This window comes from Ochotona curzoniae, unplaced genomic scaffold (assembly GCF_017591425.1).
Source record: "Ochotona curzoniae isolate NIBS_2020 unplaced genomic scaffold, NIBS_Ocur_1.0 contig_46, whole genome shotgun sequence".
Taxonomy (NCBI): Eukaryota; Metazoa; Chordata; class Mammalia; order Lagomorpha; family Ochotonidae; genus Ochotona; species Ochotona curzoniae.
In genome coordinates, this window is record NW_024466340.1 from 3325138 (window position 1) to 3342797 (window position 17660).

The window sequence follows — 17660 nt, forward strand, 5'->3', positions numbered from 1 at the left end:
CTTCTCTCTCCCCTTACTGTTTTTTCTTCCCATCCTTTCCTCCCTCCACTCTCCTAGATTGACAGTAATCACCAAGGTTACCCTTTGTTATGCACTTACCACGTGCCAGATCTTTTCCAAATCTCATCCATGATTTTGTCCTCACAACAGTCCTTTGGCCTGCGGATGCATATGATCCCTGTGGTGGTGTGGGTAAGTTCAGGACATCACAGCTCAGCAGGGAACAGGCGCTGGCACAGGCATTCAGATTAAGGTAGCCCAGAGCACACCTGAACATTCTGGGTGGCTGGCTACCTTTCAGTACTAACTGTGGACAAAGACTTCTGCCCTGATGTAAGAGTTTCTTCTTAAAAGTTCACAATCATCATGTCGTTTGGGGGCAATGGTGCACCATTCATTTCAGAGCAAGTAAAACAGTGATCAAATCAGGCTGTTTGTAATGTCACCTTCTTCCACATTCCTTTCAGTCTGTAGACTTGGAGTGTCTTCTGTCTATGAGATACATGCTAGGTTATTGTAGACTGTAGTCCCCCCACTACACCGTTAGCACTCATTTGTTTGATCCCAGTCCAATTTGGCACCTGTTACCTGGCTCCTTACATTCCGAATGTTTCTCCTGGGGCCGAGTAATCACCATTCTGTGCATACTATGTTCACATCGAGATGTTGTCTAGGGTTTTTTGTTTACTTGTTGTTTGCTTTTTCTTTTGGCTTCCACACATGAGTGTGTATATGTTATTGCTTTTAATATGATGTCCTCCAGTTCCACCCATTCGGCTACAGATGGCAGGCTTTTATTTTTTATGGCTGAATAGTATTCCACTGTGTTTAAACCACCTTTTCTTTGTCCTTTCCATCTGATGATGGACGCCTTGGTTGATTCCATTTCTTGGGTGTCACAAACAGTATCAGCCTTGTTTTAAGGGTGGGTGTCTGAAGGTGAAGTGTGACAGCCTGTCATCTGACTTTTTGGTTTTTTTTTTAAGATTTATTTATTCATTTGAAAATCAGAATTACACACACACACGCACACACACATAGATAAAAGGAAACAGGTATTCCATCTACTGATTCACTTCCCAGATGGCTACAAGAGCCAGAGCTGGGACAGGCCAAAATCAGGAGGCAAGAGCATCATTCACATCTCTCTTTGTGGACATCAGGCACCAAGCACTCGGCCATCATCTCCTGCCTTCCCAAGCACATTCGTAGGAAGCTGGGTCAGTGGCAGCAGAGCCAAGCTTGAGCCAGGAGGAGGAGGAAGAGGAGGTGTTCTGGTATGGGACATGGGCATCCTGAGTGGTGTCTTAGCCACAGTGCCACCATGCCTGCCATGAGGGATTGTGCGTACGTGAGCGCCAGGATGGGTCTCAGCTTACTCAGTCTATGCAAGGGGCAGCAGGAGCAAGGTTTCGGTGCATGTCTAGGGACTCGAGACCTCCCCTTGGTTTTGGAGTATGCCTTGAGCTTTTTCTGTCTGTATTGTACCTTGAGACCCCTGGGAACCCACGCAGCTGTCGAGAAGCCGAGAACCCTCCAGGCGTCTCCCTCTCCTTCCACCTCTTCTGGTAATTCGGGTACTGTCCAGTAATGTGGTAACCTCCTCCTGCCTTTCCTGGCCCATACCCATCTTGTGGTAATCTTGTGATAGTCTGTAATAAACAACTCCAGGATGCGGTTGAGTTATATATGTGGTGGTGGGCTACACAGTTCCACCTGGCAAAGTACGTGGCAGTTGTGCTGACTGGCTAGGCTTATAATATGTAATATGTGCTTATATCCAATAGAAATAGTGTTACTACCCCGAGGTTTGTTTCCCTGGACCCGCCCTGTATAAGCTTGTGCTTAATTGCTAATAAATGGACAAGTTCACCATAACTGCCTCTGGTGCTTCTTTATTGAGAATGCTGCCGCTGTGCCACATTACCTGGGTGCGTGGTCCACGGCTGAGACCCTCCGTAAGGAATTCTTAACCCAGGGGAGCTCACTTCCCTTTCTGCCCATGTTTAGAAACCTTCATCAACTTACTCACTTGACTGTAAGCCAGGAGAAGTTGGTGCCTAGATGGACATCCACAGCACGTGATATCCAAGAGTGGAACTGCATTTCTTTGCTCATCACTGACCCCCCACCCCTTGGCTTCTCATTCTGTGACTTTGCTGATAGATTTTCTGACCATGGCTCAGCTCTCCAGGGCACTAATAAACACTATTTCCCATCTTCTCTCTTTCAGTAAAGAGTATCCCGTGGTTCCCAGGAGCACAGTGAGACAAAAGGTAGCCTCCAACCACAGCCCTTTCAGCAGCGAGCCTCGGGCTCTGTCCACCTCCTCCAACTTGGGGTCCCAGTACCAGTGTGAGAACGGTGTCTCTGGCCCCTCACAGGATCTTCTGCCTCCGCCCAACCCGTATCCCCTGCCCCAGGAGCACAGCCAGATCTATCACTGCACCAAGAGGAAAGGTGAGTGACACAGCCCCGGCCTAGCGTGCCTCCTCACCAACCTCTTCCTCCCTTCCTGGCGGTGGCCCATTGTGCACGGCGACATCTGTTGATGTGTCAGCAGCACAGACACAACAGGTTACCACCACGCAGGTAAAACTGAAGGTGCCCTTGACTCCTTTGTCTTGGTTCCACCCCGTTCCTCAGAGGGCATGCTATCTGAATTGGGCAGGACTTTGGAACAACTTGGGTGAATCCTGCTTTTGCCATTTGGAAACTTGAGGACAGAGCCAACTCACTAAACCTCATGTTTTAAACAAACTGCGGATTTGTGGTCACGGCAGGACTTTTCTTCTAGGCTTGGCACAAAGTCATGGAACTACGGGTGTCACATATGGGCTCAGGGCTGACTCAGTGAGTGGCAACTGTTTTACTCTAAAGGGCTTTGAAGTTAACACTAGAGGGACCAGTGCATTGCCTTTGGAAGTCTGGTGCCTAGTGCCTGAATCTTGGGGGAAAAAAAAGTAACAAACCAGCTTGCTCACAATAACCATTGGCAGCATTCTTGGGGTCCCCCAAAGGGAGCAGCGGAGTTTGACAAGCGCCTGTCTTACTTTCTGAAAAGCTGTCCTTGATCTGAGAGTATGGGCCTGAGGAACTGACCCCAGCAAGGCCCGACTTCTAGACTTACCTGAAGTCTATCTAAGCTCCCTGGTTCTTGAAGGCCTGAACAATATCAGCCCAACAGACCCCCCTGGCCTGACTCCCAGCACGTCTGCTGCCGGATGGGCTGGAGACCAGATGCCTGCAAACGCGTCGGCCTCCTGGCTCAGGCAAGAGGTTCGGGACATCACATGGAGTGCAGGTCCCTGCACAGAGAGTGTGTTTCATGTTGTAGTTCTTTGCTTCCACCCAGGCCTTTCCAACAAGGCCATTTACTTGGTGCTTTTCTTAACCCAGTCTATACACAGAGAAACTGAGGCTCACAAAGCATTTTTTCTTTCTTTTTTTTTCTTTTAAGAAAATGTTCCCATAGTTGTTGAGAGTGGAATTCAAATTCATATTTGCTGTTCCACAGACACTATAACCAGCATTTCTGAAACCACCACTCAATTCTGTTTTGCTTCTCAGCTGCACGTTCAAAATTTCACCTCCTACTAGAAAGGTGCTTTGGAGACCAGGTCATTCAGGCAGATGAAGAGCCCACCAGGTTTGAATTAGGGAGTTCTGTCGATTAAATTAATACCAGACCAAAAGCAGGGAAGGAAGAAGTTTAAAAAAAATCAAGGCACTTTTTTTTTAAGGCTTAATATTTAGAATAGCATCCTTATAAATGCATTCTGGAAGGGTGTAAGGGAAGGCTCCCAATGGAGGTTTGGGTCAACTTCTTGGACCGTATGAGTGGTTGAGTTTCACAGATCATCACATGGCCCTCAAGTGAATTTCACATCAACTTGGGGTGGCCTCTGGTGGAGAAGGAGTTGGAGGCTGGGTCGTTGCAGGAAGAAGCCTATGATCTGCAGCTGTGTTGCTTGGGGACACGCTACTTCCCCTTTGTGGGTATTACGACCTTGTGTTCAAAGTGGGGGCGGCAAAGACACCTGCTTCCTAGGACTGAGATGGTAGGAAATGAGATGATACACCTGAGGAATTCCTGGAACAGTGTTGGCAGAAGTGAGAACTGGGTGACCGCTACAGCTTTCTTGTGGATCACACCTGGTTGCACGCAAGCCAAGTGTTACCCTAGCGATTATATATGATGGCTGTGATAGAGTTGTGATTGAATGCTATCAAGGAAATGGGCAAAGAGTGCCAACAACTGTCATATTGGAGTGCTGTCAATGGAGGAAGAATGGAAGCTGGGATCTGGTGACAGGAGTTGGCTAGAGGAAGGGGGATGAATGGGTATCAAGCATAGAGAGAAGGATGGCATGATACCCTTGGGTGAGCCAGCAGCTGGTCTCCTTTCCGGAGAGCAAACAAAAGGCCAGGATTCAAGAGCCTGAGCATGAGGAAGGTGGTGGGAAAGGAAGCCAAAGACAACAGCAGGGCCAGGGTTGATGCCAGCCTTTGCACAGCATTTCAATCAAGACTTAAGATTTTGCTCTCACGCCAACAGACAATCTTGGAGGGGCTTATGCCCTGAAGTCACTGTTACAGGAGGGGACAAGGACTGACACCAGTGACCTCTAGAGAGGCCGAGGTGTGGTGAGAGCTGGAGACGGGGGGTGGAGCCATGACTTAGTGACTGATAGAAGATAACAAGGTGAAAAAATGGCCCCTTTCTCACGGATTCGGAAACCAAAGCGAGGGGAGGTTGGGTGCTCGCTCAGAAGTCATCCACCCAGCTAGTGAGCAGGGCAGCCTAAGATACGCCAAGCTAAGGCCTGTGAACTCGGGGCGCATGGGATGTGCACCCTGCAGAAGTCCCTTTCCCTTTGCAGAACCCTCTGTCCTTCTCATCTCTCTCTCCACCCCTTCTAGGGGGTTCCTCGGTGACAAGGAGCATTCCAGCTGAGCTCCGTCTTTCTTGCCTGGGAGACAACATATGGCAATTCATCATCAGTCTCCACACTGCAGAGTGATAAGGAATCGGCCAGGTTTCCTTCCAGTTTGGGATTCTCGTTAAGTGATAACTCCATGGGTGGTTTTCCCTGCTGGCCCCTGCCTGCCCTGCTATCTGACTTCCCCTCATTGTCTGTCTCCTTTCCAAGCAGCCCTCAGGCAGGCCCAGTGAAATGTCAAAGGGCCCGGCAGGCCACCGGGGCTCCCTTGTGTTTGGACCTGGCTGTCTCCAAACTATCTCTCCCAATGGATTGAGCCAAAAAAGCTGGGAAGGTCTTTTATCAATGCCACTCAATCAAACCTAGGACTCCAGGGCCTGGGAGAGCACTTGTCTGCCTTTCTTATCCTCTCCTACCCAGACTGTCACTCTCTTCCCATCAGAAACCAAATGCAACACAAAGATTGTAGCAGTACCCTTTGCTGAATCCAAAGGGAAGCTAAAGATTGAAGAGAGTTGGGATTGGATATTGTGAAGGGTTTTGCAGGATGCACTTTCTTGGTGCTGGTGGTGTGTGTGTGTGTGTGTGTGTGTGTGTGTGTGTGTGTGTGTGAGAGAGAGAGAGAGAGAGAGAGAGAGAGAGAGAGAGAAAGAATGTCTTCCATTTGCTGGCTCCTTTCCCAAATGCCCATTATAGGGCTGGAGCCCAGAATCTAAGCCTTTCTTAGTCTTCCATGTGGGTGGCAGGGACCCTGTTGTTTGTGTCAGTACTGCTTTCTCCCGGGATACACATTGATAGGAAGCTGGATCAGAAGCCAAGGAGCCAGGCAACTCTGCACTCTTTTTATTTTGTTAAGATTTATTTATTTTTTTATGGGAAAGTCAGATATATAGAGAGGAGGAGAAACAGAGAGGATCATTCGCTCTTTCATCTAATGTTTCATTCCCCCAAGTGACCACAACGGCTGGAGCTGAGTCGATTTGAAGCCAGGAGCCAGGAGTTTCTTCCAGGTTTCCCGCACGGATGCAGGGTCCCCAAGACTTTGGGCTGTCCTTGACTGCTTTCCCAGGCTGCAGGCACGGAACTGGATGAGAAGCTGGGCCACCGGAATTAGAACGGGTGCCCATACGGGATCCCAGCATGTGCAGGGCGAGGACTTTAGCCACTACTCTAAACTCTTGTTATGGGATGTGGGCATGCCAAGTGGGGTCTTAACCACTGTGGCAAACATTCTTCCCTCTGTATTTTTTTAAAAGCAGGCTTTCACCCTTTGCTTCCCTGAATCTGCCACTCCTACTTTGCAGGAGACAAACAGCACGAGGAGCCTGAGCTGGAGTCAGATTACCTGGTCGACCAGAGGTAGATCATATGAATACTCATCGTTGTGTTGTGGACATTGTGTTTGGGGCTGAGCATACACTAAAGAGTAAGGGCTGCTTACACTAGACAAGCTGGAGATTTAGCCTGCTGAAAGATTTCATGGTTTCAGAGAGTAACTAAGTGAGCTTAGAGGCTAAATCCTTTGGTTCCTAGCTTTGCAGCTTCTCAGAGTCCCTAAGACTCTGGACAGGTATAGCAACACATGCATACACATGTACACACATGCACACACACACACACACACATGCATACACACACAGATGAGTCTACCTGTTCTTCCACCTGTCCATCCATCCATGTACGGATCAAGGATCGCTATCTTTCCATATTGGCTAAGCTGTGTTGGGTGCAAATAGAGGAAGAACTGTGTCTTGTAAGAGGCCTCAGTTCTGTTCCCACTTTGACTCGCTGAAGGTCACTCAGCTGGGTAAAGGCCTTTGGCCACTCTGGACTCCGGTGTGTGTGTGTGTGTGTGTGTGTGTGTGTGCGTGTGTGCGTGTGCATGTGTGTGTGTGTGTGTGTGTGTGTGGTGTGTGAGTGTGTGAGGAATTTGCACTGGGTTTTCATCTGAACCAACTCCTAGGCAAAGAAAACGACCCATTTGGGAGTTGTGACAATATTTGCTCAATAGGATTAGTGATTTGCAAGCTGCTCTGTGAGCTTTCCAGCTCTGGAACCCACCCAAATACCTTCAAGTATTGGATGACCTTCAGAGAGCCATCTGTTCAGGTTTCCGAAAGAGAGAGAACAGAGATAGAGAGGGGGGGTGGGAGAGACGAGAAGGACTGGGTGATTCGGACAATGAACATTTGAATAAAGAGGTAGGACTCACTAATATCTATAAGGTTGTGCGGGTTTGCTTTTTTTTTTTTTTGCTAGATTCTATAACATTTTCTACACAGATGATCATGGGACTAAGGGATTTTTAAAAGCTCTGTGGTGATTTTATGGGTAAGGAAGATAGAAATTAGATTGCAGAGAGCATTATTTCAGTAGGATCTCACAGCAATTTAGGTATTGTCCCATTTATCATCAGGAAGTAAGATTACAGGATTGGGATTTCATTCATGATCTCATAGCCAGTGAGCCCCAGAGCCCCAGTTCCATGCCTTCCTAGTCTGTGTCCTGAGCTCGTTACTGAAGTCACCATATCCAGTATCAAAATCCAGAAAAATCCCAGGGACCAGGGTTTCACAGTGCTGCCTGTCCCTGAACAGGTCACCAGAGCCAGGGAGAGGGTCACGTATCCAAGAGCCACCACTGGGGTCAAGATCATCAGAATGGCCTCGACAACTCTTAGCACACGACCATGACTCAAGTCAGCAAGAGACAGACACTGGACTGCTGCCCATTCACCAGCCAGGGAGGCTGGGCACGACTTGGCTGCAGACAATCCTTCTGGGGAAATGGTTCTTAGACTCCCAGTAACAAGAAAGGAACCAAACCATAACCAAACAAACAGGGAGGTTAGGTTCAGAATGTATGTCATGACTGACCTGCGATTTGGATCCCCGCTTTGGAATTTCTTTACAATGTGATGAGATCTAGAGAATCTGAGACCTGCTTTCATTACCAGGCCAGCGTTGAGTTTTTCTTAGGGCTCTGCATTAGATCTTTGGGGTATTAAAGACTGGAATGTATAATTTTACGATTTTCCAAAATGTGTTCCGGCCCTTTCCCTATTATTCTCCTTTTTACTTGTAACCAATTTGGAAGGGGATCAGAAAGTGGGGAATGGTTAGCTTGCCTTGTTTTTCTTTTTTTTTTTTTTCTCTTGCCAAGGGTACCCTGCAGCTGTACTTTCTATTATTGAAAAGGGGAACGCCCCGGTTAAATAAAAATCCCAAAGGTTATGATTCCAGCAACAATGGAAACATTCAGATTTATGGATCTGGCAGGGGAGGTCGAGTAGGAGGAAGAATGAGAGAGAAGAAACCAAGGGAGGAGGTGGCAGGGACAAAAACAAGTCCAGTGGAGTGACGTGTTTGGGACTCCAAAAGTATGCCCAGTTGAAAGGAGAATAATGTGGCTGCTTGCTCATCTGGAGGGCTTCAAACATCTGGATGGCTGACATGCTGCGGAAAGAACACCTGGAAGAGTGACTGCATGTTTCACTTTTATTTTATTATTATTATTATTTTTTGGTACAACATTTTGGGAGTCCTATGGGTCCCAGATGTGTTCCAGAAAGAGTGTAGCTAAAAATAAACATGCTGGCTATGTTACATGGGCAGAACCTTAACATAAATGTACTTTGATTGGAGAAATTTTTGACTCACCCATGGGTGTCCCGTGGACAAAGATGCGAATAGAGGTGATTGGGGGAACCTAAGCCCAACGTACACCATCAGGGTTGTGAAGTGGCTGTAGAGGCATTCCAAGACAAAGGATGTGCCATTCTAGAGTGCCTTTCTCATGATTCAGGGCAGCACGCAGTGGGACCTCAGATGCAGCACAGGATCCTATCCAACTGTCCACTGCTTTCCTACAGTGCCCACCCCAGTCTCTGGCACTCAGAAGGCGCTGAGTAAAGCCCTGTTGGGGGTCTGGGTGGGGACATCGAACCTGAGAAAACCACAGAGCTGAAAGCTGGATGGAACTGGAAATCACATCAGGTTTCAGCCTCCGCTCCTTCCCAGCTGTGTGACCTTGGGCAAGTCACTCTGTGGGTTTCCATTTTTGCCTCTGTAGAAAAGGAATGAGAGCATACACTTTGAGGTTTTGCAATGGATGAGATTGGAATAAGGTCCCTCAGGAAGTACACTATATATAGTAGCTCTTTATCATTTTTTACTTATAACTTATCCTAGTGCTCTGCCCTCATGGCCCTTGGCCAGCACAGCAGTTTGCATGGATACCCCTCTTGTTTCATCTTTCTTGCTAACCACCCTAAAGGCAAGACACCATTTCTTGTCATTCATTGATTAGGAAAAGATGGGGAGAGGAGTCAAGAAAGTCATCCGTGTTGCGGGTAAGATGCCAGCTAAGGAATGAATCCGTGTTCAGGTTCACACTTTGGTGAATATTTCTAACTAGTGCCTCCTCTGAAGGAAACCGCTGGAAGGCGTTGTTGCAGATTAGGTCTGTCATGAGATTGATGGGTGGTGTTAGCCTTGTAGTAAGAGCTGCTCTTGAGAATGAGGATCAGGAGGCCTACAAGTGCTGTCTTTAGTTCTTAAGAAGTGTGATGCTACTTGAAAACCTTCATGGAAGAGGGCACTAAAAAGAGGTTTGTTTTAGTACAAAAATATTTTAAAATCATGCACATAAGGGGGTCTTGCATCTATGTCTTGCCTATTGTGAAAATACCAAGCAGGCCCAAATCCAAACATAAACTTCTTCAGCTGGAGTCTGAGTTCTAGGGAGTCCTTGAACTGCTTAAAGTGGCGTGCAAGACTTGGAGCGCATGTGCAGCTTTCACAGTGTGCTCCCTAGGAGGCAGCCTGACAATTGCTAGTTCTCAGCAGGGCCAATGGCTCCAAAGTGGTTAAAGCAGGTCTTCCCTCAGGGACAGAACTGCTCGGCACTGGGAAATCACCAGCACATAGAGCAGGGATGTGACTTGCCCTGTCAGCATACAGCAGCACATCATCAACAAATGCTGACTGGGTACCTGTTAACAGTTGGTGCCAGGGAAGGATTTGGGGATTCCTTTAAAGCTCCATCCACCTGCCCATCCATCTATCCATCCACGTATTTGTGCATTCGTGCACTGTATAAATGTTTCTCTTTTCTCCATGGAGCTGACATTGAAGAGCAAGGCCTTTGTGGCCGGACTATTTGGCTGCAGCAGTTAGAGCGCAGGAGGGCTTCTCAACCTCTCTGTGCTTCTTTCCATTTCATCTATGAATGAGGGCAGTGGTGGAACTCACCTCATAGAACCTCATCCTCATACGAGGATCAAGTGGGTTCGTTTATGGCGAATGCTAAGAACAACGCTACGTGGAGTCAACACTTTTTACTGTCATTGTCAATGCTGTTATTTTGGTTAATTATTAGGTATGTACCAGGTTCAAGTTCTACAGTGATATCTAAGACAGAATTCAGGGAATTTGCCTACATGGAAGATGACAGTCATAGCTGTTTATGAAGTGTTTCCTTGTGCCAGGCTTTGGACGGAGTGCTACTACTGATTTCTGTATTTCATTCTCATGGTGTGGGGACACCTTTATTACCCTTTCCATTTGTACTTGCTGTTGCCTCCCAATTCCCTTCCATAGATGAAGACACTCAGCACAGCAGGGACCTGCCATCTCTTAAAACTCTGTGGCTCAAGATCTTAACCATCACAGCTCTCCTGTTTTTATCAAACGGGGCTTGTAGCTAATAGTCTGCCTGACTTAGTTCTTCAGTGCCTTGGCCAGCCTGCTCTAACCCCTCGCGTGATGGTCCCGACCTCATTGGTGTTCCTTCTTTTGTCTTAGCAGATGAAGAGTGTTCCACCACAGACCATCCATATAAAAAACCCTACATGGAGACCTCTCCCAGTGATGAGGACCCTTTCTACCGCCCCAGCTACCCCCAGCAGCAGGGCCTGAGCGCCTCCTACAGGACAGAGTCCGCCCAGCGGCAGGCCTGCATGTACGCCAGCTCCGCACCCCCTAGTGAGCCGGTGCCCAACTTGGAGGATATCAGCTGCAACACATGGCCCAGCATGCCCTCCTACAGCAGCTGCACGGTCACCACTGTGCAGCCCATGGACCGGTTGCCCTACCAGCACTTCTCTGCCCACTTCACCTCGGGGCCCCTGGTCCCTCGGTTGGCTGGCATGGCCAACCACGGTTCTGCACAGCTTGGAGAGGGAATGTTTCAGCACCAGACCTCTGTGGCCCACCAACCTGTGGTCAGGCAGTGTGGGCCCCAGACTGGCTTGCAGTCCCCAGGCAGTCTGCAGCCCCCCGAGTTCCTCTACTCTCACGGCGTGCCTAGGACCCTGTCCCCACACCAGTACCACTCTGTGCATGGAGTTGGTATGGTGCCAGAGTGGAGTGAGAACAGCTAAAGTGGAACCTGCATCACCATAGACACCTACCAGAGAGAGAGAAAGAGAAAGAAAAAGAGACAGAAGGAGAGAAACAGTGACAAAGAGAACTCCGTGGACAAGAGACTTCGAGTGCCCCCAAGACCACCTCTGCCCTCTAGGCCGTTGGACGTGGATCCAATCTGTTGCTTGAAACCACAGTTTGAACCATGTGACTTCATTGCTTTGTCTTCAAACTCAACAAGCAAATGGGATTGGAAGAGTCCTCCACCCACGGTGCACTCTTCCTGGGCCACCACTTGCCAGCCAGACCCAGACGCCCTCCTGGTGGCCTCCTGAGGGATCCAAATACTTTGTCTCATCAAGGGTCTCTTAGTGCATAGTTGAAGCTTCCATGTCTTGGCGTTGATGTTGACTTTGTTATATAATAAATCATAATATATTTTTTTCTTTCCATTTTCTTGACGGGACCCAGTCCCTTACTGGGGAGCGCGGGGAGGGGAGGTCTTGAGGCAAATAGGTTTCCAAATCTGTACTTGTGGGGTTCCCCTTGGTGATCGCCACCCCTCTCCCCAGAGCACCTACCTCTGCTGGGGGATGTTTCTGAAAAGGCCCCTCGCTGCCTGTTCCTCCCACCCTGCACTCCATATCACCATGGCGCCCAGATTTGTCCCCTCTGTTAGAGTCTGGATAACAAGGGGTTCCATCTGGTGTCCTATCTTAGCCGGCCCTGCGGCTTCGGGTCTTTCCAGCCGTCTGTTGCTCCAGCGTGGCCTATAGCTTCCTGTCCGGAAAGCTTGCTTTGAACAACTTAAAAGGCCCTGCTGTACATGTAGGCTGGACTGTGATAAGCAGGGAGCAAGCTCTGTTGCTGACAAGGGCCGTGAAAAAAAAAAAAGTCAAAATAAATATTCTTCCTGGTTAAAAAAAACAAAACAAAAACAAAGCCAGCTCCAAGCTTCCAATCTTCCACTGCCGATGACCCAGTGGGATGCAAACCCAAATCCACAGTTGCTGGAGAAAAGGCATGACCTACCTGCTCACCGTGGATATCTCTCTGAAGAAGTCACACCAATACCTGATGCCAATGAGGACTGTGTTTATCGAAAGCAGAGAACAGTATTAAAAAAAAAAAAGCGTGTAAGTAAAACATTATTGTAGGATTCTTCAGATGTAATATTTTACTGGTACTATTTATTTATAAATAGGAATTCTAATTAAGTAATAATGTGGAATGCAATCCAGCATGGGAGCTGGCCAAGAGCTCTTTAATTTTATTGATACTCAAAACCAAGTTTGTGTTTTTCTTTCTTTCTTCTGAATGTGCTTTGCTTTTTTGATTATTAAAAAAAAAAAAATTAACTGACCCTAAAAAAGAGAACAGGGTAATATGTGAGGCCAAGTCTGTCCACGTACGTGTGAGTGTGAGTATGTTTGTTTGTGAGTGTCCTTACGCCATTATGTCCTTTTATGTTGCTAAGGGGCGGGCGGGGGGAGGGACAGAATTAAGTACTTGTTCCTTATATTTGTGTGCCACTTAATGCCTAATAAAAACCATGTGCTGAAAAAGTCCAAGGGACCTAATGCCCTCTTTTTCCCCCTGCTCTTTCTACTGACAGAAGGGTGAGGATGTTAGGTGGAAAAAATGGAGAAGAACTGCTGGTGTTTAACCTTCGCAGCTTCCTCCCGCTCAGCTCAGGGTTAGGCAGGCTCCATTGTACTTGAAAGTGATGGAGCCCAGTACAAGTGGCCTCCATGTCTGTGAGCTCTGCATCCACAGGTTCAGCCAACCGCAGACCAAATTTACATATGTAAATCTGTATATACATATATATACAAGGATATACATTGATATGAAATTGCACCTGTACTGAACTTGATGCTGCTCACTGAATGACACAGTATGGGACCGTTTACCCGGCACATGCATCATGTTAGTTCTGAGAATTCATCCTGTTATCTAAGGGTAATCTCAGGTCCATGGGGCATGTGTGTCGTTGCTGGCAAACACAGCCTTCTTAGAAGCGAGTTCAGTGCCTGACTGTTTGGCATCTGCAGGAGAGCCTGCAAACAACCCCCAGTGACCCCATGGCTTATGTCCCTGGAATGCAACCACTTACCTGAACTGAGTGTGCGTAGGCCTTGGCAAAGCAACTGATTCACAAGTGAGGCCTTTGTTCTAGAGCACCCAGTGCTTTGTTCCCCCATGAATCTCTTTTCTCTGATTCCCTTGCAAGAATCACGTGTTTGAGGGATGGCAGTGCAAACAACTAGGGCCAGGTGTTTATATTTTAAATGCTGTGGATTTAGGATGTATGTTCATCCTGTGGTACACCTCTGGGTTAGCAAATAGTGAGGACATCAGTACTGCTGTTCTTCCCTCTAGTTATCAAAAGCCAACCAATACGCCCCTCTCCCTCGAAGCAGAGACAATTGGCTTGTTGGTTGCAAATTATTCATCGGATTTGCATCCCTGGAGATCTTGCCTAGGCAAAGACCTCCCCAAAGTGTGAATTAATTATAAAGAAATGACAATTCAGTTGCTTTCAAGTGCAATGGAAAAACCAGGTCAGTGACCTTCCTGCCTCGAGGGATTGGATTAATGAAGTTTCACTGAATGAGTGCTGATGATATAGAAATTTAGTTTGATGGGTTTAGTTAAAATACAGATTGCCTTTGAAAACAGTATCTCCCAAACGGATTTTTATTAATCATGGAGTTGATTAGTTCTATTCTTTCAGAAAAACATAATTCAAATACACATGTAGTGTCCTTATCCAAAACATCTTAATTCCACTATCCCAACATTTGTCACCACTGGCAAGATCACACAAACATGGGTTCACAACAAGTTTTATCTACTGGAAAAGGGACACTTGTTTTGTAAGATACAGGTTAACCCCTCTGGGTTCTAGACAATGGTGCGATGAATTGTTTTACTGAATTGGTAGGATTAAGGATGCAATATTCAAGTGCTCATGTGGTTTTGTCATTGGATTGGTATCAAAAAGCACAGCACACATTGCTGGATTCCTATGCTGTGTTTGGTGGGCGCATGGACTGGACACATAAGTGATAGAGACAGACAAGATCATCATATGACCTTCGTTTTTTGCAGCTTAATGACAGAAACAGGCCTTGAATTTCTGCATCATCTATGGGTCTCAATGCTGGCAAGAGCTATGAAGGCAACCGGCACAATATCCTAAAAGCACAAGACAGGGTTCCTTGCCTTGTCTGGGCAAGGTGACCTTTGACCTGAGCCCCAGTGCTGAGGGCTTCATGCTAAAAAAAATTGAGGAAAATAATTTCAGGAAGAAAAATAGCTTATGTGAAGGTCCTGAAGCAAACATAGTGATGGGTATATGAGCAGTGGGTTCAGAGAGAAGGGCTCTCTCCAGTATTCATGCATTGAATCCACAAGCACATATGGAGGTCCTACTGTGTGTGTGTGGTCCCTGAGGTGCCAGCAGTTATGTCCAGCCCCTTTCCAGCAAGTTCCCACTGTAGTGGAGAGCAGACCCTGGAAGTGTAGACTGCAGACGTCATTGTACTTGGGGGAGAAATATTATAACATCCCTCTAGCTTTCTGATTCACTAGAGTGTGGGACTCCATGTGATGGGAGTGGAGAAAATTCTAGAACATTCCCTTGAGCTCAGGGAGGTTGGAAATGTCCCCCAAGTTCCCACAGGTGGTAGCTCAGCACAGCGCTTGGGTTTGTCCAAGCCTTAGCTTCTTCCTCTGTTGAAGCAAAGTCTTCCACCTGCTGCTTCAAAGGGCTGTGAGTTCCAGTGAGAGAATACACTGGGGACTTTTAAAGTACTCAATCCCTCAGAGACTCCACAGACACTGGAAAAGAAAGACTTCAGTCAATGAGATGCAAGTGGAAAACAGTGTTTGTGTTCATTGATTTGGCAAATGCTTATTGTTAATGAGGAAATAGGAAACAACCTCATAAGCTGTTGATTGAAATAAAAATTAGATAATCTTTTCGGGAGGAAAGTTTGGCAAACTATATAAAAGCCTTCAAAATGTGCTAATCACTTAATCAGATCATTCTGCTGTGAGCAATTGGTCCTAAGGAAATAACTAGGGCTATGTTTAAGCGTTTTCTGGGAAACCATTGTGATTTTTTTTCTAATCATGCACAATTAGAGTTAGTATTAATATTTACGAATATGGAATTGGTTAAAGAAATTAGAGTATGCCCGCAGGATAGGCTGCCACATGGTCATTTGGAAACACGTTGGTGAAGAAGAGGAAAAGAAGAGACTTGGAGTGCATCGTAAGTGCAAGAAGCAGCTGCAGGTCATTGCGGAGCAGTTTCTCAGTTTCATGAGATGTGCCCAACCTCATTCACTGACACTAAGAGGAAAGATGCTGTTAGGGTGTGAGCATGATAATGACAGTCATGTCATTGGGAGCGATGTGTTCTCTTTGTGCTTCTCAGAGTTTCCATGCTGTGAGATGATGATCTTTGTAATTAGGAATAGAACTAGTCAAATAAATTTTTTTCCCACCCACTGAAACAATGTTCATGAGGAATGGAACATCGGAGACGGGTCCTGTAACGCATGACAACAGTCCAGTCAGTGACCAAACCAGGACCAGTGCTAATCATCCAACTGCTCATCAGTGCAGAAACAAGGCGGGTAGACAGGCATTCGCCTGGGGATTAGGATGCTAACTAAGACTCCCACATCCTGCACCAGAGAGCCTTACTTCATTGCCAGGTACTCTCTTGTCTTGCCTCTGTTCTCCTACTGAAGCCATTTTGAATATAGAACTATGGGCCAGTGGAAAATCCCTGGCTGGCTAGAGTGGCTGAAGATGGGCTGTCTCCAAGCACCAGGATGTTCCTGCTTCTCTTGTCCAGAAGTCCTGTGAGCTCTCTGGTGTGTGAATTCCCACCTGTCAGTCAGTTCCCACCTCTGAGCAATGAGGGTGATGAGGTTGATCTGTGGGTGTGATGTAGTGGCTAGAAGACAGAGTTGCCAGGAAGGGCTCAGCTGGGTATCAACCCTCTCCATAAACACACACTGAGAAGCAGACTTCAGCTCACTTGTAATTCCCCAGGAAGTCACAGAAGTGAGGAAAAATGTTTATTTCTTTTAGAGATGCATTTATTTACTTGAAAGAGTGATGGATAGAGTCACGTGCGCACGCGAGCACACACACAGATTCCTCACTCACCAGTTTAATCCCCTAATGCCCACACCAACCAGGACTGGTCCTGGCTGCAATCCAGAGCCCCTCTGGGTCTCCCGTTTGGGTGGCAGGAACCCACATACTACTGCCTCCCAGATTGGATCTGAAGCTGTGTCCCCAGGATGTGAAGTGGTCCTTCTGATTTGAGCTGGAGGAGTCCAAAGCAGCATCTTAACTTGCTGTGCTACAAAGACCACTCTCAAGAATCTTCCAGTCGCAGTTGACCCTTAAGTGATCCTGAATGTCAGGTCTGTTCCTGGGGCTGCAGGAGTTTGAGGCAATGCAATGCTGTTCTTGTGGGTTTTTTTTGTTTGTTTTTGTTTTTTTCTTGGATTTCCAGGGCTCCAGAGTTGATGATCCACATGCTGCTATATCTTGTGAGCCCCCTGCTCTGCCCCCTCTTGATGTCAGACATGATTAAGGTGGACACTTAAATGTGTGTTGACCATGTCCCCCCTCAGGCATCCACTGCCTTCCAGCTTTTCTGGAAGTGGGGACTCCCCTTACCCTACATAAAAACTCCAGTGGCATCTTCCAGAGTGGGCACGAAGGCTCCAGCCCCTAGTCATTTGGAGCGGTAATAGGGATGTGCAGGCTACATAATTCTTCAGAAGGTGTTTGAAGGACTCGTGCCCTGGTTGTCCGCAGTACTGATCATGTCAACCACCCATTACTTGATCCTTCTGAATCTTCCCCACCCCCAGGTTCAGGGTGAGCCCCAAGCAAGTCTAAGTCTTTACCGTCTCTGAATAGTTGGCCTTGTCAGCCTCACAGGTTTCTCTCCCGCTTTATGGATGCAGAGCTATCTCCTTGTTCAATCCTCACAAGCTCTCATTTCTGTGTACTCCTATTCAGGGTGGGCCAGCGGTGAGAGAAAGAGAGAAGAGACCCTACTAAACAAGCAGGCATAGGAGCTGGTGAATGGATCCTCAGCCTCTTACTCCTCACTGGGACACTTTGAAGTCCCAGTGTCCCAGAGATCCCAGTAGGATGAAGCCCCTGTGGCCAATGGAAGTGACACATTTGTGAAGACATTAACACACCGATTTCCTGTCCCTCCCACTCCATCACCCAGGCAAATAGAAGCCTACACCCAAGCCTTGTCTTGAGATTTGCTTGCTGAGAGAGTGAAGCAGCTCCCTAGAGA

At 47.3% G+C, this 17660-nt stretch overlaps 1 protein-coding gene across 1 annotated transcript in view; it reads left to right on the top strand.

Moving 5' to 3' along the window:
* Positions 1–11462, top strand: part of TBX5 (T-box transcription factor 5) — a 43996-nt gene extending 32534 nt beyond the window's left edge. Inside the window, exons 8-9 of the mRNA XM_040986878.1 lie at positions 2234–2460; positions 10751–11462. Of these exons, the coding sequence (XP_040842812.1) occupies positions 2234–2460; positions 10751–11325 (802 nt within the window). The 3' untranslated portion in view covers positions 11326–11462. The remainder of the gene's footprint in view (positions 1–2233; positions 2461–10750) is intronic.
* The last annotated feature ends 6198 nt before the right edge of the window (positions 11463–17660 follow it).